At 31.8% G+C, this 20,699-nt stretch overlaps 1 protein-coding gene across 1 annotated transcript; it reads left to right on the forward strand.

Moving 5' to 3' along the window:
- Window positions 1-15,593: 15,593 nt before the first annotated feature.
- Window positions 15,594-20,699, forward strand: LOC100812793 (receptor-like cytosolic serine/threonine-protein kinase RBK1). The gene is made up of 7 exons (XM_041017799.1): window positions 15,594-16,513; window positions 17,417-17,674; window positions 17,984-18,135; window positions 18,227-18,306; window positions 18,405-18,543; window positions 19,033-19,182; window positions 20,165-20,699. The coding sequence occupies exons 1-7, from the start codon at window positions 16,018-16,020 to the stop codon at window positions 20,321-20,323; spliced, it is 1,434 nt and encodes a 477-aa protein (XP_040873733.1). The 5' UTR covers window positions 15,594-16,017; the 3' UTR covers window positions 20,324-20,699.

Genomic DNA, 20,699 nt, shown 5'->3' on the forward strand with positions numbered 1-20,699 from the left:
GCTGCGCAGGGATTTCTGGAAAATGTGATATTTATAGAGCAGGACGCGTGGTAATCGATTACAAGTAATGGTAATCGATTACAAGAGGAGGCAGCCTACTGGTAATCGATTACATGAATACTGTAATCGATTACAAGCCATCTGTTCTAGTGTAATCGATTACAGTATTCATGTAATCGATTACCAGAACAAAAAATAGCCTTTTCCTAAAAGAAAAACTTATTTCTAAGTCTAAAAACTTATACTATCTTAATAATTAATTATACTAACAAAAAGTAAATTAAATTAAACAACACAAGCGTCATACTCAATCAAAACACAATCAATCATTCAAAAAAAAATTACCTATACAAATCACTAAGGTCTAAAAGGCCTAATTCTCTTCTTATTGAAAAGAATATTTCTTTTGGGAGAGGTTTTGTAAAGATATCAGCAAGCTGATTCTTTGTATCAACAAACTCTAATATACAATCTCCCTTTAGGACATGATCTCTAAGAAAATGGTGTCTAATTTCTATATGTTTGGTTCTAGAGTGTTGAACAGGGTTTTTGGATAGATTTATGGCACTAGTATTATTACACCTAATAGGTATACGATCAAGAAGGATACCATAGTCAGATAATTGTTGCTTCATCCATAAAATTTGTGCACAACAACTGCTGGCAGAAATATATTTCGCTTCAGCAGTGGATAAAGCAACACTATTTTGTTTCTTACTATGCCATGAGACAAGAGCGGATCCAATGAATTGACAAGTTCCACTTGTGCTTTTTCTATCAGTTTTAGATCCGGCAAAGTCAGAATCAGAATATCCTATTAAGTTACATGTTGAGTTCTTAGGATACCATAATCCTAAATTTATTGTACCTAATAGATATCTCATGATTCTCTTAACTGCACTCAAATGTGATTGTTTGGGGTTGGATTGAAACCTAGCACACATGCATACACTAAACATAATATCAGGTCTACTAGCAGATAAATAGAGAAGAGATCCGATCATACCTCGATATTGTTTCATGTCTATAGATTGACCAGATTCATCTTTATCTAAGTAACAACTAGTGCTCATCGGTGTAGCCATGTGTTTTGCACTTTCCATCCCAAATCTTTTGATCAATTCCTTGTAGTACTTGGCTTGATTGATGAATATACCTTCTTGAGTTTGCTTGATTTGTAATCCCAGGAAGTACTTTAGTTCTCCCATCATTGACATTTCAAATTCACTTTGCATATCAAGGGAAAACTCCTTGCACAATGAATCATTAGTAGATCCAAAAATTATATCATCAACATATATTTGAACCAAAAAAATTTCATTATGCTTTCTCTTTATGAATAATGTGGTATCCACTTTTCCTCTAGAAAATTCTTTTTCTAGGAGAAAATTACTTAAACGTTCATACCACGCCCTAGGGGCTTGTTTCAAACCATAAAGAGCCTTTTGCAATTTATAAACATGATTTGGTTTATCCGGGATTTCAAAGCCTGGGGGTTGTTCAACATATACTTCTTCTTGAATTAAACCATTTAGAAAAGCACTTTTAACATCCACTTGATAGAGTTTAAAATTCATTATGGATGCATATGCTAAGAGCATTCTAATGACTTCTAATCTTGCAACTGGAGCATATGTTTCTTCATAGTCTATTCCCTCTTCTTGATTATACCCTTTTGCTACTAACCTAGCCTTATTTCTAATAATTATGCCATGTTCATCTAATTTATTTCTAAAAACCCATTTTGTTCCTATGACAGGATAATTTTCAGGTTTTTCTACTAGTTTCCACACATTATTTCTTTCAAATTGATTCAGTTCTTCTTGCATGGTAATTATCCAGTTATCATCTACTATGGCTTCTTTTATATTTTTAGGTTCAATCATAGATACAAAAGCCATATTATTGCATAAATCTTTAAGAGAATGTCTAGTTGTTACCCCTTTTGATATATCACCAATAATGTTGTCGAGGGGATGATCTCTTGAGGCTTTCCATTCTCTTGGAAGTTCATTATTTCCTCTAGCCCCATTATCTTGAGAATCCTCATTGCTTCCTTCATCTTTTTCTTTAGAGTCATTTCCATGAATATGTGTATCTTCTAAGGAATCTGAAATATCATCTAAAAAATCCTTCCTTGGAAGAATGGCATTAGACTCATCAAAGGAAACATGTATAGACTCTTCAATTGTCATTGTTCTTTTATTATATACTCTATAAGCTTTACTATGCAGAGAATATCCAAGGAAAATACCTTCATCTGACTTAGCATCAAATTTTCCTAAGTTATCTTTTCCATTATTCAATACAAAACATTTACAACCAAAGATATGAAGATGTGAGATGTTTGGTTTTCTGCCATTGAACAATTCATATGGAGTTTTCTTTAAAATGGGTCTTATTAAAGCCCTATTTAAAATGTAGCATGCAGTGTTAACGGCTTCAACCCAAAAGTATTTTGGAAGAGGAGTATCATTTAATAAAGTTCTAGCAATCTCTTCCAAAGATCTATTTTTCCTTTCAACAACACCATTTTGTTGAGGGGTTCTTGGTGCAGAAAAGTTATGCTCAATCCCATGCTTATCACAAAATAATTCAAATTCTTTATTTTCAAACTCACCCCCATGATCAGTCCTAATAGATATAATCTTTAGATTTTTCTTATTTTGAATGATTTTTGCAAGTTTTCTAAATGCTTGAAATGCATCATTCTTATGAGTGATAAAAAGAGTCCATGTGTATCTAGAATAATCATCAACTATAACAAGAGCATAGTAACTTCCTCCAAAACTCATGATTCTAGAAGGACCAAACAAATCCATATGAAGTAATTGTAAGGGTTGAGTAGTTGAAACAATGTTTTTAGATTTGAAAGAAACTCTAGTTTGTTTTCCCTTTTGGCATGCATCACATAGCCTATCTTTTTCAAATCTTAGTTTTGGCAAACCAACAACTAAATCTTTTGATATTAATCTATTTAAGTGTTCCATGTTTATATGTGCAATCCGTTTATGCCACAACCATGGACCATCATCTTTACTAAGTAAACATTGATTATTATCTAGTTTTTGACTTAAGTCTATCATGTAAACATTGTTGACTATAAACCCTATATGCTTTATATTCATATCATGTGTATGTTCAATGACACACTTTTGAGAATCAAATGATACCAGATAGCCTTTGTCACATAATTGACTCACACTAAGCAGACTATGTCTAAGACCTTCAACAAGTAGAACATTTTCAATGGAGGTTGAAGCATTTGTACCTATTTTTCCAACTCCAAGAATTCTACCTTTGTTGTTGTCACCATAAGTTACATGTCCGCTTTTCTTGGGAGAGATATGTATGAATTTTTATTTGTCTCCCGTCATATGTTTTGAGCATCCGCTATCTATGTACCACTTTTTCCTCAAGGGTTCCTACAAAATCAAGGTTGTAACTTAGGTACCCAAACTTTATTGGGTCCTTGTGTGTTAGTATGAATAAAGGATCCTTTTGGGACCCAAATCATTTTAATATTGTTACAATTTCTTCTAAAATAGCATGTAGATGTGCCATGCCCTTTTCTTCCACAGTAAAAACATGTGATAGAACTAGAATTATATTTTTGTGTGGAAGTAGAGAAGTTTTTATGAAATTTTTGTTGTTTTTCAGATTTATATCCTAGTCCAGCCTTATTAGAGACATGTCTTTGTTTTCCTAATATGACATCTAAATTATTTTTACTATAAGTAAATTTTGCAAGTGAGTTTTTCAACTCTTTGATTTCTTTTTCATACTTTTCACAACAACTACAAGAATCTGACATTTTCTTGTTAGAAATAGTAGAGATATGAACTTTTTTATTTGGTTTAGAAATTGAGACTTCATTTCTAAGATGATCTAATTCTTTGTTTAATTTTAAAATTTCATTTTCTAAATTTGAAATTGTTTTCTTTGAAGATGAAACTAACTTTGCAAGTTTAATTGACTCTTTATGCAAATCAGCAAATGCATCTTGCAATTCATCAAAAGAAATAGATAAATTGTTTGAAGATGTTACCTCTTCATCACTTTCATAACTTTTTGCCATAAGGCAGAGATTTATTTCTTCATTTTCTGAATCTTCAGAAGATTCTATATCGTTTTCATCCCATGTAATGTATGCTTTCTTCAATTTCTTTTCATTAATATTCTTCTTTTCAGACTTCTCCATCTTTTTCTTGAAGATGGGACAATCAACCCTCAGATGTCCAGGTTGATTGCACTCAAATCATTTTAGAGTAGAGGATGAAGTTTCTGTCCTTCTTTTAGGTTTCTGTTCTTCATCATCATCCAAGTCAATTGAATCTTCTTTATCACTGTCTTCTTGGATTGCAGATGAGGCTTTAAGAGCGATTCCTTTCTTCTTCTTATCAGTTTCTTCATGCTGATTTAATCTTAGTAATTCCATTTCATGCTCCTGCAATTTTCCAAATAATGTAGCAAGAGACATACTAGATAAATCTTGAGATTCTGTGATGGCTGTTACTTTTGGTTGCCATTCTCTATTAAGACATCTTAAGACTTTATTTACTAGATCTTTATTTTGAAAAGTTTTTCCTAGAGATGCAAGATGATTAACTATGTGTGTGAACCTCTTTTGCATGTCTTGTATACTTTCATTTACATTCATCCTAAAAAGTTCATATTCACGAGTTAAAGTGTTTATTCTAGATCTTTTAACATCTGTTGTGCCTTCATGTGTTACTTGTAGTGTATCCCACATATCCTTAGCACTTTTACAATTTGAAACCCTAAAGTATTCATCTATTCCTAAGGCAGATGTAATAATATTTTTGGCCTTTAAATTATATTGTACTAATCTTCTTTCTTCCTCAGCCCAATCTGCTCTAGGTTTTTCTATTGTTGCACTTCCGGCTATTATAGAGGGAACATAAGGTCCTTGTTCTATGGCTTCCCAAATATTTAAATCTATTACCTCTATAAAGATTTGCATGCGGGTTTTCCAGTAATGGTAACCCACTCCATTAAAGATGGGAGGTCTATTTATAGAATTTCCCTCGGGAAACAAGTAGTTTGATGAGGCCATAATTCTTGAAGCTTCTAAACTTTATACAAGAATGAAGCTCTGATACCACTTGTTGGACAAGTGGCCTCAGATATCTTAAGAAGGGAGGTTGAATTAAGATATTACAACTTATTTCCCCAATTAAAATTCTATTTCACTTTCTATTCAAGTTATAAATTCCCTTAATAATGAATTTCTTAAATATTGATTCAAATAGAACAATTTGAATATGAATATAAATCAATAATAAATAAAGGAGTTTAAGGGAAGAGAAAATGCAAACTCAGATTTATACTGGTTCGGCCACACCCTTGTGCCTACGTCCAGTCCCCAAGCAACCCGCTTGAGAGTTCCACTATCTTGTAAATTCCTTTTACAAGTTCTAAACACACAAGGACAACCCTTCCTTTGTGTTTAGAATTCTTTCACAACAAGAGACCATCGGTCTCTTAATCCTTTTTTTTTTTGGAATGAAGAAGAAGAAAAGAAGAAATCTCTCTTGAAAGAGATAGATTGAACAATTTGAGCACTCAAATAATTCCTTATTGAATCACAAGGAATTTGTAAGAGGATAAAACTATTTGCTTTTTAAGAGGATAAGACCTTTTTGTTCTGAAAAACTCTTTGCAAATTCGTGTCCCAAGTCACACATATATAGGCCTTTGACAGCCATTCAAGAATCAAGTAAAAAGATGTGACTATTGAGAATATTTTCTGAAAAACTTCTCTGGTAATCGATTACAGTATGTGTGTAATCGATTACAAGCTTTAAAATTTGAATTAAAAACGTTCAATAACTGTTGGTAATCGATTACCATATATGTGTAATCGATTACACAGTACAAATTTTGAATTCAAATTTAATAGCTGTTGTAAATCGTTTTTGGCCACTGGTAATCGATTACATCCTCTGGTAATCGATTACCAGAGCGTAAATCTGTTGAAAAAACCTTTTTAACTTAGATTTCTTGACCAAACCTTTTGCGACTTCAATTGGAATTCCCTTCCTATTTAATATACCCTTCCTAAGACTCTAGAGACTGTCCTGATCATTCATCTTGAATATCTTTGTCTTGAATAAATCTTTGAGAAGCATGTGATTCATGTAATCCTTTGGCATCATCAAAACATTCAGCTTGATCCTTTGTCTATAGTGTAACGCGTTACCACTGATTAAAACCTAATTGAATGCCAATATTATATGGGTTGTGTATCAAAGTCCAATTAAAGAAGGTGTAGTTCAAGACAATTAAGTTACTACATTTTTCTCGGGTGAAAGTTCATAAACACTAGGTATAAGGCTCAAACTCGGAAGGTTCCTTATATTAAAATACAATATCACATGTTCTTTCTTTCTTTTATGTTTCTATACAAATTATATTTTAAAAAATATTTTAAAAATTTAATTTATATGGGGGAATGTTAGTAAATATTTATTTTATAATTTAAAATTTTTAAATATATATTACTTATATTAATTCTATTTTATAAAATAAAATATTTATTTTTTAATATATTACGTAAAATTAGATTTTCTATCTTTCTAAGATTTTGTTTTAATGGATCAATGCAATTTGTTAAGTTTATTTTGATATCTATAAGTTGATTTCCAACGATCAGATCTTTGTTGTTGCATAAGGGGGTCTATGCCTATATATATTTCATTCCTCCTCTCTAGGAAAGACACGCACAAGCAAACCATCAATTTAATTTCTTTCTCCCAAAAATTTTCTCTTCCTTTTCTTATAAAAACTTATTTTTGAGAGCAAGAACATTGGTTTTCAGAAGGTTCGAGATCCTTTCGCTGCACATGATCGGAACCAATGGATTGTGGTATCTTGGGAGAGAAGTACAATTAGATTTTCCTACCAATGCAGTGGGGGCGTTCTCTCTCTAAGGATAGCGTTTGCACGCTTCAACTCAGGCTAATTATTTCTTCCCCTAATTTATTTTTTTCTTTGTGCTTATTGTATGATATATGACATTGTTGATTCATGTTCTGCCAATTAAAGTTATTTTGCTACTATTTTGTTATTTAATTCAAGGCTTTGCATTTTATTCTTATTTATTTCTTTTATTTTATTTTATTTTAATTTTCTAATAGTAGTTGGTGGCATGGTTATCAAACTCTCGAGATAACTCGCTAACTCTTACGAGTTTACGAGTTCACTTGTACTCTGCGAGTTGACTCTTGAGTAAGCTTTTTTTTAGTAGACTCTGGGTAAATTCTATAAACTCTAAGTAAATTCGATAGACTCTCGAGTTTATCACCGAGTCAATGAGTTAGCAAGTTAAAAAGATTAGATCAAAATGTAAGTCATTTTTGATTATTTTCTGTCTATTTAACATTCAACATACCTTCATTTAGCATATTATTCTTAAATACAAAATTCTCATCTTTAATAATATCAAACTCTTATTCTCTAATAACATCAAACCCTCGATGAAAATGATCTACTACTACTATAACCTCTACAAGTTATTGTCTAGTAGTGATGTATTATTACTAAACTTGATTATTTAAATATTCTGAACTTTATGATTTATTGTTTTGCTTTATTATATTGTTGAAATATTTAATTAGTATGTTATTTATAGATATTTTGTTATTATTTTTATATGAAGTACACTCTTACGAGTCTACGAGTTGAGTCCACGAGTCAAGTCTATGAAACTCTCACGAGTTTACATAAACTCTCGAGTTTGATAACCTTGGTTGGTGGATATCATTTAGTCTGCTATAAGAAATAAAAACTAAAAAGATATAGAGTTGTAATTGGGAAGCTAGACATTTATTGAGTTGAATCTTGATCAGTAGTGCTCAGTGGAGAAAGGGATAGCCCTCAAGAAGTGTAGCTATAGCTAGCTGATTTGTTTGCCTAAAAAAGAAAACAAGCTGCTAGAACTACTCTAATCTTTGACGAAGAATATAACACAACATCACAGAACAAAACCAAGTCTTTGACGAAGAAACCTTCAATTTCTCTCCAAATCAGATTAAGTATCATAATTTCCACATAAAACCACTTTAACTAAGAACAATTACTTATTATTCATTATTCATGCCTTAATAAATCAACAACCCACATATTTCCCCCAAAATATCACTAAGATTTACATAATTTTATGATTTTTTCCCCATTCAGGGAATTGGTCCTCTAATTGAAAATTAATTCTCAAAAAAAAAAAAGACAGAATAATACCACACTATCAAAACTCTTACATGAAGTTATGCAGATACATACTAATAGAGAAGAGAAAAATCTTACATAGGTTTGTGCTTGTTCTCGGGGAGAATCACATCATTAAACTTGATATCGTATCTGTCACACGAATTCAGAAACATAAAATGTTAGATCTGATCCGTCTCATCTCTTTCTTTTTCTTCAGATTCACCAACAAAGATAAATGTGAACAAAGTTGGTGGATCTAAATCAAAGCCTGAGACAGAAACACACTGACCTAAAAATCCTTGCGTGAACTATTTCAAAAACAATAAATGTGAAACTGAAAGTGAAATGAGAAGAAGCTCTGGAATACAGAGTGTAAGAAAATGCTTCCAGCTACATCTAAAACAAGAACAACCAGAGAAAGATGAAGACAATAGTGCAGAGAGGAGATGAAAACAAAGAGTGTTCAGATTCCAACAAAGATGAAGACAATAGTCCAGAGAGTGTAACCTGAGAAGACGAAGACGAGAGTGGGTTTTTGTTTTTGTCTACAAAGAGTGCTTTTGATTTTTAATTGTGAGGGGTTGTACAAAGTGTTTTTGATTTTTAATTGTGAGGGGCATGGTTGTTAAACTCGCGCTTTAACTCATGAAATCGTACGATTTTACGATTTCACCAAGGATCGACCAGTTGAATCAGAAGTAGAATCGAAATCAAAGTAGACTCGTCCGATTTAGCGCAGACTTGGGCAAGTTTAGGTAGACTCGCGAGTCTGTTACGAGTCTGTGGGTTTACGAAAATTAGAAACATCGTCATTTTGAAGCTGAGCTACTCCCTTACTCGCGACTCCGTGTTGTGCTGAAGCTGAGCTACTCACCTCACCTTGTTCCGTTGTTCGAGTTCTGCTTTGAAAGCCCTCACTCACATCGTCATCACTGGCCCTCAGTCGCGATCCTCGTTGTCGCTGGTCCTCTATCCTCCGTCATCGTTGCTGCCTCGCTGGTCTTCACTTGCGCTCCAAGCTTTGCTTCACGTCACGATGCTAAGGTAATTTCTCCTCTCCTTTCATGACCTAACTCGTGTCGTGGTGTTTCCTTCCCTTGCAACTACAAGGCTTCTCATGAGCTCTTAGATGCCTCTGATTGATTGTGCATCTTCCACTGTAAGGTCTTGGGTTTTCAGTTTTTTTAATGTTGACCTAACAGTGAGCATTTTAGTAATGAGCAGTTCCTATTTCATCTGCTAGCCTTTACTTTTTTTATTCCTTATTAAGTATATAGCATAAAAGCATGTATTGATTGTGCATCTTCCCAAAGGATGTTTCGAATGAATGGCTCAATGTGCTTCAGTCAATGCAAATTCCCTTCAGCTCAATGTACATTTTTATCTCCCTGTTCTTTCATTTTGTTGGTTGTTAATTATAAGATAAGATCTCTCTGAAGCAAATCCCCTCATGATTCAAAGTTATTTTTTTTAATATTACTAGATTATTTGACAACAGTAAGGGGACAGAAGTAAAGTTTTCCAATGTTTCAGCTCTGTCTGTGCAGCTAGAAATCTCTATTTCCCTGGTTAAGAACGGTTCTGTCACTCTGTCTAGTTTAGCAGCCAAAGTCAATTTGATTATCAAATCTAGATTTATTTAAGATGTATGTTGGCTATTCAACAACAATCTATGCATGTTTGCTGTGTAAAAATAGAAACAGATTTGCAGTAATATATTAAGAGATTGTAACATGATTGATGCTTGACGTCTATATTTGCTTCTATCCCTTTTTTTGTTTTGTTGCTTAGATGAATTCGATTTTAATGATTTTTGTGTGATTATCTTTGTTCATAATCAAATACATATGTGAATTCTCTAATCGTAGGTGTTAGTAAATGGATTTGTATTCCTGCTGCTTTGGAACTTGAAATTATTTCCTTTTGCCATCCTCATAAATTCCAACATCAGCTAAGAAGCATTGATATGGCAGTTAGCCCACCATAATCATCTTGTTTGCACTGGTGTTGTTATAGTTCCAGTACTAGTACAAACGTTACACATAGTGAAACATACATGTTTCACTTTTATTTTTTAATAAAATCAATACAAGTTGGAACACACCACAATGCAGGGCAGTTCAGCTCTTTTACTTTGGCAATTTTGAAGTATGCAGAACATCTCTAGTTTCAGCTCACTTGTATTTTTATTTTACTTTGACAATTTTGAATGACCTTTATACATGGCAGTTCAACTCTTTTACTATACATAAGCCAAAGTATGTAGAACATCTCTGTTTGAATGACCTTTATATAAAAGTTTATTATTTTAGGGTTAAAATATTTACTTATGATTTTATATAAAAGAATATTAATATATTTTTTTTATTTGAGTAAACTCTTACGATTCTACGAGTCGAGTTTACGGAGTCTCCACGATTCTACATAGAATCGCGAGTCTGATAACCTTGGTGAGGGGTTGTACAAAGTGTTTTTGATTTTTAATTCTTCTCCGTTCTTTTCTATTTTTTAAATTTCATATATGGCTTATCTTAATAATCACGTGCCATCTTAGAATTATTGACACGGAGCATTCATATGTGTAAACATTCCTAATGGGCTTAACAAACGGCTAAATTATTTGTCACAAATAAAGCATTTTTGGCGGTTTCTTGTAGCCGCCACAAATAAACAGCCAGAAAAATCATATTTTTTTCTAGTGGTTATACTCTTGTTATATTATATTCTTTTAGTCATTAGAATTTTTTCTGAGTATGAATTTCATGTTTTCATTTGTAGCTTGGCTTAAAACCAAGGGTGGATAAGTGATTCATTCTGGATGGCAGGTCCAGCAATACCTTGTTAAATTAAATCCTGATTTTAATAGTTAGCTATAGTTGGACTGTGCTCAATTTCTTTGCTTAGGAGTGAGGAGATAGAGTATTGGAGTTGTTGACTATCATTATTTTCAATATTATATATTATAGTTTTTCTATAGTCATTGTTCAATATGCATGAGTTTTCTTAATGCTCGACACTTTCACAGTTTCATGAAAGCTTTCTTTCTTTTTGTAATATACAAATTTTAAAAGTAATTGCATTTTGTGTGGAAATTTGAATGAAAATGTGTATAAAATATTCATTCAAAAGTAATAATAACTATTTTTTATTAATTAGGTTATAATTATTAATTATTAATACCCTTACACTTTATCTTAATATTTTATATCTGTTTATAGATAAATTATTATTTCATTATACCTATGTTTATATTTTATGTTTCATTTTTTTATAAGAATGTCTCCTTTAAATTAAAACAAATAATTAATTTAATATTTTAGAAGGAAGATGTGACATATACTTGGATGGCTAGTTATGGGCCTCACTAACATACAATTGAGCTGAGAAATAATGAATAAGTATTTTATCTATAGGAAAGACATAGAAATTAATATTTGAAATCTTGACAACTTCACTAAGATTTGAAATTTCAAACATGTGAGTCTTTACTTCAAAACTTCTTACACTTATTCCTTAAGTTTGATAATATATGTGAGTAAGTTGAAAATGAGTAATATTTATACCTTACAATTTGATATCAATCAATTAAATTAGTTTTTAGATTAATATTATGTAATTATAAGTAATGTGATATTGTAATGAAAATAATATTTTTAACTATTTTAATTTAAAATTAATATATTTTTATAAATTGATTCTGGTTGGTTTCATTATAAAAACAAACATAATATTAAAGAATTTGCAAAAAAATAATATCGATCAGTCTAAAACTGATATAAAAAGTGTCCTTACAACATTGGTTTTGTCAAAACCGATGTTGTAAGGACACTTTCTACATCGATAGGTATTTTTTACATCAATTTTTTTAGAATTGATATTATTTTTGTAATTTTTGTTTTTTTGTATATTTCTTATTATACGACATCGGTTTTCATAAAAATCGATATCGTGTAATGTACGCTAACATCAATTTTTTGAAAACTGATGTTAACATTGATATGATGGCCTAATAAAGATTACAACCATACCCATAAAGATTGCGCAAAATGGTATCGGAAAATAAATGGTCAGAAGTCTCATCCATGGCGCCACACATGCTACAAACAGATACAACCACACCACCTCGTTGCCTAAGGCATTCACCAGTTAGCACTTTATGGTGGATCAACCTCCAAAACATGAAGGACCGAGAAGGGGAAATGGAGCCAGACCAAATCACTTTGGCTCAAGGAAGTTATTGTTATAAAAAAAAATGTTATTTACTCGAAAAGAAAATGATCAGTGTGAAATTGTGTTTCTCCTTTTCCATCTAATAGTCAATTATAAGAAATAAATAGGTAATTGAAAAATTGATAATTATAAAAGATGAAGTAAATATTTTTATCATCACTATTTAATAACAAAAACAAATATAACACATAATTAACATGATTATACATATACATATATATATATATATATACACCGTGCCACTTATATTTCAAAATGACTCAATAAATTTATTAATATAATGCACACCCATTAATTGATATATACAAATATTTAATATATAGTGCAGTTACAATTAAATCTTCTTGTTCCTCCAAGAATGTATTTTGCAAAAAACAATTATTTATTATGTAATTGTTCAATCATGCAATCAAATTAACTTATAAGATTAACATGGTGATATAAGATTTTATTACTTTTATATGTGGATTATCTATTTAATGAAAAAAACACGTATTTGATTCTCGTGCAAAATCACCTTGGACAAACAAAAATCACGTACTACGAGAGGAATAGTTTCTAATATCTAATAAGTTGGAGGATATCCAAAAAAATTTACCTAGGACGAAAAAAATCATGCTGTAAAATTTTCTTTCATGGAAGGTCTAAGTTGTTGTTCTCTATTTAGAGATTTAAAATAAATTTGAAATATAAAAAAATAGAACATGCATATGAATTAGTTAGGGTAGAGATGACAATGAGTTGAGATGGGCAACAATCCACCATAAGTTGACATATATATAGGCCTACTAAAAATAAATTAGAGCAAACCCATAGTGAGAATTTTAATTATGGTACATAGCTTTCTACTTGTCCCCTCCCTATTAATAAGAAAATATCTATTTAATGATCTATTTTCAATCTATAGTGAATTTACCCATATAATATAATATATGTATTGTCTAAGGTCCAGAAAATACACGTGACATCATACGTGACACTCCGAAACACGTGTCAACCCTTCTTGTCAGTCCTAGCACAGGAGCACGAACGTCCCACCCTTAGCAATCGTTATCTCTAACCTCTTAATATTTGAATCTCCTTATCGCTTGGCAAGTATTTAATTATCTACAAACCACACATTAATTATCTATAAGGTACAATTATTTACTAGCCTTTATCTTTAAGCTATGTATTATCTCTAACATTATCTATAAGCTACCGACTCTTAATTATAAGTCGAGAATTATTTACAAAGGTTACAACTGCCCCTACATACAAGGACCCGCATCTACACTCCACTCCTATAAATATTAGATTCCATCGAACTCTCTACATATCCTTCACTCACTTCAGCACACAAGCAACACGCATTTATTTAAGCATATACTTATTTTATTTCCTAACTCGTATTCTTACTTAAGCATCAAAATCCTTTATTTTGCATGTCCCCCTCCTATCCTCTCAACAAAGGTCATTCTCAAAATCAACGTGTGAAGTCCTGGAACTCACTCTAGCCACGTTCACCCTGACATGCCATTGCTTTGAATTTTGGTAAGAACAATATACAATACAGATCATTTATTCAAGTGAGATTAACCTCATGTTTCTTATGCAAAGTCTTGGAATTGACTTTTGTGAATAAAAAACATGATAGAGAGGGAATCCACTAAGGTGACTAACTTGAGTATCAGACAAACATTAATTATGAACAAAGTATAAATGATTAAAATAAGTCTAAATTTATTATAAATTTTCATAATTGATCATTCAATATCTGTGTCTTAGAATTAGAAGATTTTATTTAGTGCAATGTAATGCTATTGTTTTCTATTTTCATGTTGTGTATCGATTGGAATGTTTGTTAATCATTGCTCATTTTGTATGTTGTTATGTAAATGGATGTCATTTTTTGTTTGAAAGTATGAAAAAAAAATATTTTTAGTCCTTATACTTTCACTTTTTTTTTAGTTCTTGAAATTTCATATCATTCAATTTAGTCTTTATACTTTATTAAAAACTTATTTTTAGTCCCTCTGCACATATTCTTCACATACGACGTTACTTTTGTATGTTAGAATTGACTATGAGGACTTTTTATTTTTTTAAAATTAAATACAATGACATGGATTTTTTTTATAAAAAGAAGTTATTCAAATGACTCCACTAAACACATTGAATCCTAATTTTTAACTACTTTATTTTTATCTTCGTTTTCATATTTATTCTTCAACAATTTGTGTTGCCAATCTATTAATCTGAACGGTTCATCATTGATATTTGTATGTAGGAATTGTGATTTGAAATCCATAGCATGTTCTTCATAACTAGGACAAAAGGAAAGTACACGCGGGGAAAATTTGTTATTGAAAGTGAAAATCAACAATAACTCATTCCCCAAGAATTAACACCATCTATGAAGAATATGTGAAAAGTGACTAAAACATGTTTTTAATAAAGTACATAGACTAAATTAAACGATATGGAGTTCAGGGACTAAAAATAAGAAAGAGAGAAAGTATAAGAACTAAAAATATATTTATCCCTAAAAATATGATACATGTATGTGACAAAACAAAATGGAAATGTTATTTTTTGTTTTGTTATGTTGGCAAGAAAAATGTGTTTCTGTAATATTATGTGATGAAGTTTGGCAATGAAACGAAAATACATTTTCATTGAATTAAAGTATACAATAAAATCATGTTTGTTTTGCATTATATGAGGTGCCAAAAATCTAACTACTAAAATATGTTTTTGTTGTAAAGTTTTTCCGTACCTCCTATCTTGCAATGAAAATATAATTTTATTGTACACTTTAATTTATATAATGAAAAAATAGTTCCGTTAATAGGGTATCTTAACAATACAATTTTGTTTATTTGCACATGGGAGTGGAAACAACAAAAACATAGAGAGAATAGCAATCCTAGCTAGAGCTTTGGGTTTAGTTTAGGCCTTACAAAAGTGAAAAGAAAAAATAAACATAAGAAGGAACCAAAACCAAAAAGAAGGATAGAAGCAAATGAGACTGGTGTATAAATTTAGTAAAGATTCCAATCATCCTGAGCTGGTCTTTGCCGTGCTCATCTCCTCCTCGTCCTAAGAATAACCACCACTCAAAGATATCCCAATTTTGAATCCACATTCTCTCTTATCCCCTCTGATCCAATTCACCACCCTTCTCGGTTCACACCCTCACCGAATGGAAAAGAAGGTAAGGAATTTTCAGCGTTGAAAATCCTCACCCCCCCTTTCCACATTTTTGGTGTGGGCATGATCTGTAGCACTAATTTGAATCTTTGGAATAAACCCTTCCAGGGGGGAAAACCAAACCAAAACCACCATGCATAGTAACATGCCCCTTAAGGCACCCTAACCTAATTAATATTCCTTCACCATGATGTCCTGTGTTTCAATAACAGATAACACACGTTAATCATATCACATCACCACAAAATTTTACATATGAAAAATAAGTACATGGCTTGTTCTTAAAGAAAAGGAAACCATGCAAGCGGTACCACGTTAATGTTTGGTTGTTTTTCTTTTTTTTTCATTGTTTTGTTATTATTATAGATGGAGAGATTAGAGAGGAGGAGCAAGAAGGAGGAAGTGAAAGAAAAGAAAAAGAGCCGAAAGTTTGAGTTAACGTTGATGTTGGGTGGCCAGAACCAAAAGAAAGAGGTGGTTGACGACGACGACGTATCGGTATCGCCGAGGGATGTGTTTGGGGTTCCTATTTTAGGGATGGATTCAGATAGCACGGGGAGCAGCAACTACGGCGGGCCGGGGTCGCCAGGCCTTGGCCAGAAGCATAGCCAGCAGTGGAGGGCGATGATCGATGTTTTGAGGTTCAAGTCCGTTAGGAGATTCTCAACGATCCCGTTGCTTGCAGCGAGCTACGAGATCTCGAGGAAGAGCCTAAGGAACAAGCTGGCGCGTATTCTACCCGCGAATGAAGAAGACGATGATTTGAATCTTGGAATTGACATTGATGACATTTCCACCAAGCCTTCTTGGAGGAACTTCAGTTATGCTGACCTTGCCGCTGCCACAGACGATTTCAGCCCTGGTACGAATCAAGACGAAACTCAACACACTCCTGTTCTTGTTATCAATATTTTTTTCTGATGATCATAACATTAGTAGGAAATAGTCCCAATGTTTAATAAAAAGTAAAAATATAAATAGAAGAAAATAGAACAAATGATTATCTTCTTGAGACAATCGTTGTCACTTATAAAAATAAAAAAATTGATTATCAACAATTCATAATTAATTGTTTTTTATTATTATTCATTTCTTTGTTGTTTTGTAGAAAAATAAATGAGTGTGAAATCCATACTTTTTTATATTTCTCTTCTCTTATTTTTACAGTACTAAACACACACTATTTGATTAGCACCATGAACATGTGGTTACTGACCACCTAATATATAATTTCTAATAATTGTTGTTGAGTGATCTAGTTAGTGATGAATTTGATATGTTTTTCATCTTGGTATAAATAGTGGTTCAACCTTAGACCAAATAATAATATACCAATAATCAAAAACATTAATTTTATATAAAAACATATACACTTCATAGAAATAACCGGTAAACAAGTTGTGACCTATTACGATTTTTTTCTTAATTTTACACACTCAACTTAAAAGGGTTGGAAGAGTGTTATAAGACTATGTTGTGTTCAGAAACGAACTATTTAAGAGAATAATAGTATAAAATTTTCTTAAATCAATACCGGATTTGTCCATAGGGTTAATAAAATTTTACACACAAACCTTAAGAATGAGAAAAAACTGCAACTTTTATTACCTAATCCAAGCTGCTGTTATATCTCATCCTCTAACAAAACTGCAACAACAATGATGAATGAACATCTATTCAAGATTATTCCAAGGATGAGTAACGAAATGTATCTCATAGTTTAATTTGTTAGCCTTTTTTTCTGATTCTATTTCTGTTTCTGTAGTGAACTTGCTTGGAAAAGGTGGTCATGCTGAAGTCTACAAAGGATGCTTAGCAGATGGTCAAGTCGTAGCCGTAAAGAGGCTAATGAGGAATGAAAAAGAAATTGAGGGCAAAGCTGGTGATTTCTTGACAGAGCTTGGAATCATTGCTCACATTAACCATCCCAATGCAACACGCTTGATTGGGTTTGGGATCGACAATGGTCTCTACTTTGTTCTACAATTGGCCCCACATGGCAGCCTTTCCTCTTTGCTCTTTGGTACATTGCTGAATCTACCTCACTTAACAATTCAACTCTTACTATATTTTGTAGCATAGTCTCTACCACACTTTTTCATACACACTTTATAATTAGTTAAAATTTATTGAAAACTATAAAATCAAGAGAAAGAAAGAAAATCATTAAATATAATGTGAGATCTAAAAAATGTGTTAGAAATAGTGTGTTTCTAACATTTTTATTTTTCTTTGTTGCATAGGCAGAGTTATATATGTTACCACTAAACTAAGAATAATGTTGAGGGTTGGTGTCTTACATGACTAATGGAAGTGACATTCTATATTTTAGGTTCTGAATGTTTAGAGTGGAAGATAAGGTTTAAAGTAGCTGTTGGGGTGGCAAAAGGGTTGCAGTATCTCCACCACGATTGCCCAAGAAGAATCATTCACAGAGACATCAAAGCCTCAAATATTTTACTCAACCAAAATAATGAAGCTGAGGTACTTTGTATGAGCCTACAATATAAAATTGTGAACTTGATCTTTGTTTTTGTGGGGAAAGGCAAACAATTATTTCTGTTATAAACTGCAGATTTCAGATTTTGGATTGGCAAAGTGGCTCCCAGATAAGTGGGCCCACCATGTTGTCTTCCCAATTGAAGGCACATTTGGGTAGGCATTGCAGCATCTTTGTTGTTCTTTTTTTTTTTACATTTTTTCTTCTCGTTGCAATTCCATTTTCTGAAAAGCTGGTTGATTTATGGCTGCAGGTATTTGGCTCCAGAATACTTTATGCATGGAATTGTGGATGAGAAAACTGATGTTTTTGCATTTGGGGTTTTGTTACTGGAACTCATAACAGGTCGTCGTGCAGTTGATTCAAATAGTAGGGAAAGTCTTGTGATCTGGGTAAGTTTTCATAAGCCCTACTCAAATCCTATGTTTCCTACTTTCCGTGCCCTATCTCTAATCTTGTGCACTTAGTAAAATAGTTCCAACTATAAAAAAAGAATATTGCTAATACAAGAATTTTTTTTCCCTAGTTTATTAGGAAAACAGGATTGTAAAAATGTAGAATTTATGGCATAATATGTTGTTGAAAAGAATGTGAGCATAACATACTATTTGACATACATTTTATAAAATACTCCTTACTGTTAGCTAAAATTTATTAACAACTACAATGTTAGAAGTAAAATTTTATTAAATAAGAAGTGAGACATATAAAAATTATTTTTTAATAATTCAGTCTAATAAAAAAATTTGTTTAAAGGAGTATGTTGCTAGCATTATTCTTCATGCAAATCAAGATGTTCATACTTCATACCTTATAAAATTATAGGTTGCATACTAATTATTTGAGAAAGAGAGAGACTAACCATGTTGTGCTTTGGTCAGGCCAAACCCCTGCTGGAAGCAAAGTTGATCGAACAAATGGTAGACCCCAGATTAGAACTGAAATATGATCTGGCAGAAATGAAGTGTGCCATGGTAACGGCTTCCATGTGTATCCATCACATGTCCTCTAAGCGACCATACATGAATCAGGTAAACAAATGAGCATCCTTCCTCATTCAGCTTAGTCTCTGTTGCCATATTGTGTCTGTCACTATTGTCAGAAAATAACTTTATGTTATTTTTAGGTTTAAATATATTTTTAGTTTCTAAAAAATATCTAAATTTTATGATTGTTTCTTGAATTTTTTTTTATGGTTACTTCCTACAATTTTAAAAATTTTGTTTTTATTCCGTATCGTCTGTCTGGTTTCATCAAATGGTTGTTGATTTGTTTTTTAAAGGCACAAATCAGCTGCCCATGTGTATGCTAATGTAAAATACATAAGATTTTTCAGCTTTTTAATGGATTGTATTTGTAACCGAGGTAAAAAATGTTATTATTCTATATTTGTTTTAATATAACCAATGTGAAATTTCTTTCCATCAATTGACGAGGGTGTAGAATAATAATGTTTTCTATATTAATTATAAATATAACCGATTTAAAAAGTTGTAAAACCTTCTTTTTTCACATGTGGAATGTGACATGTCTTTTTAACATACATGGCACAACCATATTTGATGAACCTGGCGATAAGAAGCAAAGACAAATTTTTTAAAATTTTAGAGATCAAATACGAAGGAAAAATGGTTTCAGGAAACAATAACAAAATTTTAATATTTTTCCGGATCAAAAATATATTTAAATTTTATTTTTAAAATAAATTACATTAACTACTGAGATTTTTTGAAATTGTGCATATTCTTCTTGTTTTTTAACATTTATAATGACCTACCTCCCTTATAGAAAAATACGGTATAATATTTTTCAAATAATTAAGAATAATTAGTGTGAAAATAAGGATGACAGTGTATATTTAGCAAACAATAAAGGAGGATTATTATAATAATAGAAAAAACAGATAGAGTTTGTGTGATTTCATGGAACTTCAGGAGTAGTTAGTTTAATTTACTCTTGTTTTTATAACTGGGGTACTTAATGACTTGCCTTTGTGATTTCACGAAACTTCAGGTTGTGCAGTTACTGAAAGGGGAAGAGGTGCCTATTGAACTCACACAAAATTCATCAGCTCCAAGATCACACTTGATAGATGCATGTGACTTGGAAGATTATACTTGCTCTAATTATTTGACTGACCTCAATCGCCACAAGCAATTACTCATGGAGTGATGCATTGTGGGAGCTATGTGCTGAAAGTTGCATTTTGGGGTCGCATGTTATGTCTCTGTATCTATTGAAACTTATGGAAAAATAATACTTGTAGCGGTGTGTTTTAGTGTGTGCACGACGCATGTTGGTATGATTTTAAGGCATGGCAAAATATCTTAGGGTTGTAAATTGGCATGCTTTTGTACTGTGCATCATTAGTCAAGAAGCAATCATAGTTTGTATTGACTAACATTAAGGACTAAAGGCCTCTGAACAACTAACTATATTTAAAGAAAACAATCTGATGTAAAAATCTTGAAACAGAGAGCATCTGTACTTTTTTTTTTTTTAATTCTGTAGTGACTATAGTGCCATCAAACAATTTCTTACCAAAATC

The sequence above is a fragment of the Glycine max genome, chromosome 8 (genome assembly GCF_000004515.6).
Source record: "Glycine max cultivar Williams 82 chromosome 8, Glycine_max_v4.0, whole genome shotgun sequence".
In the NCBI taxonomy this organism is placed as follows: Eukaryota; Viridiplantae; Streptophyta; class Magnoliopsida; order Fabales; family Fabaceae; genus Glycine; species Glycine max.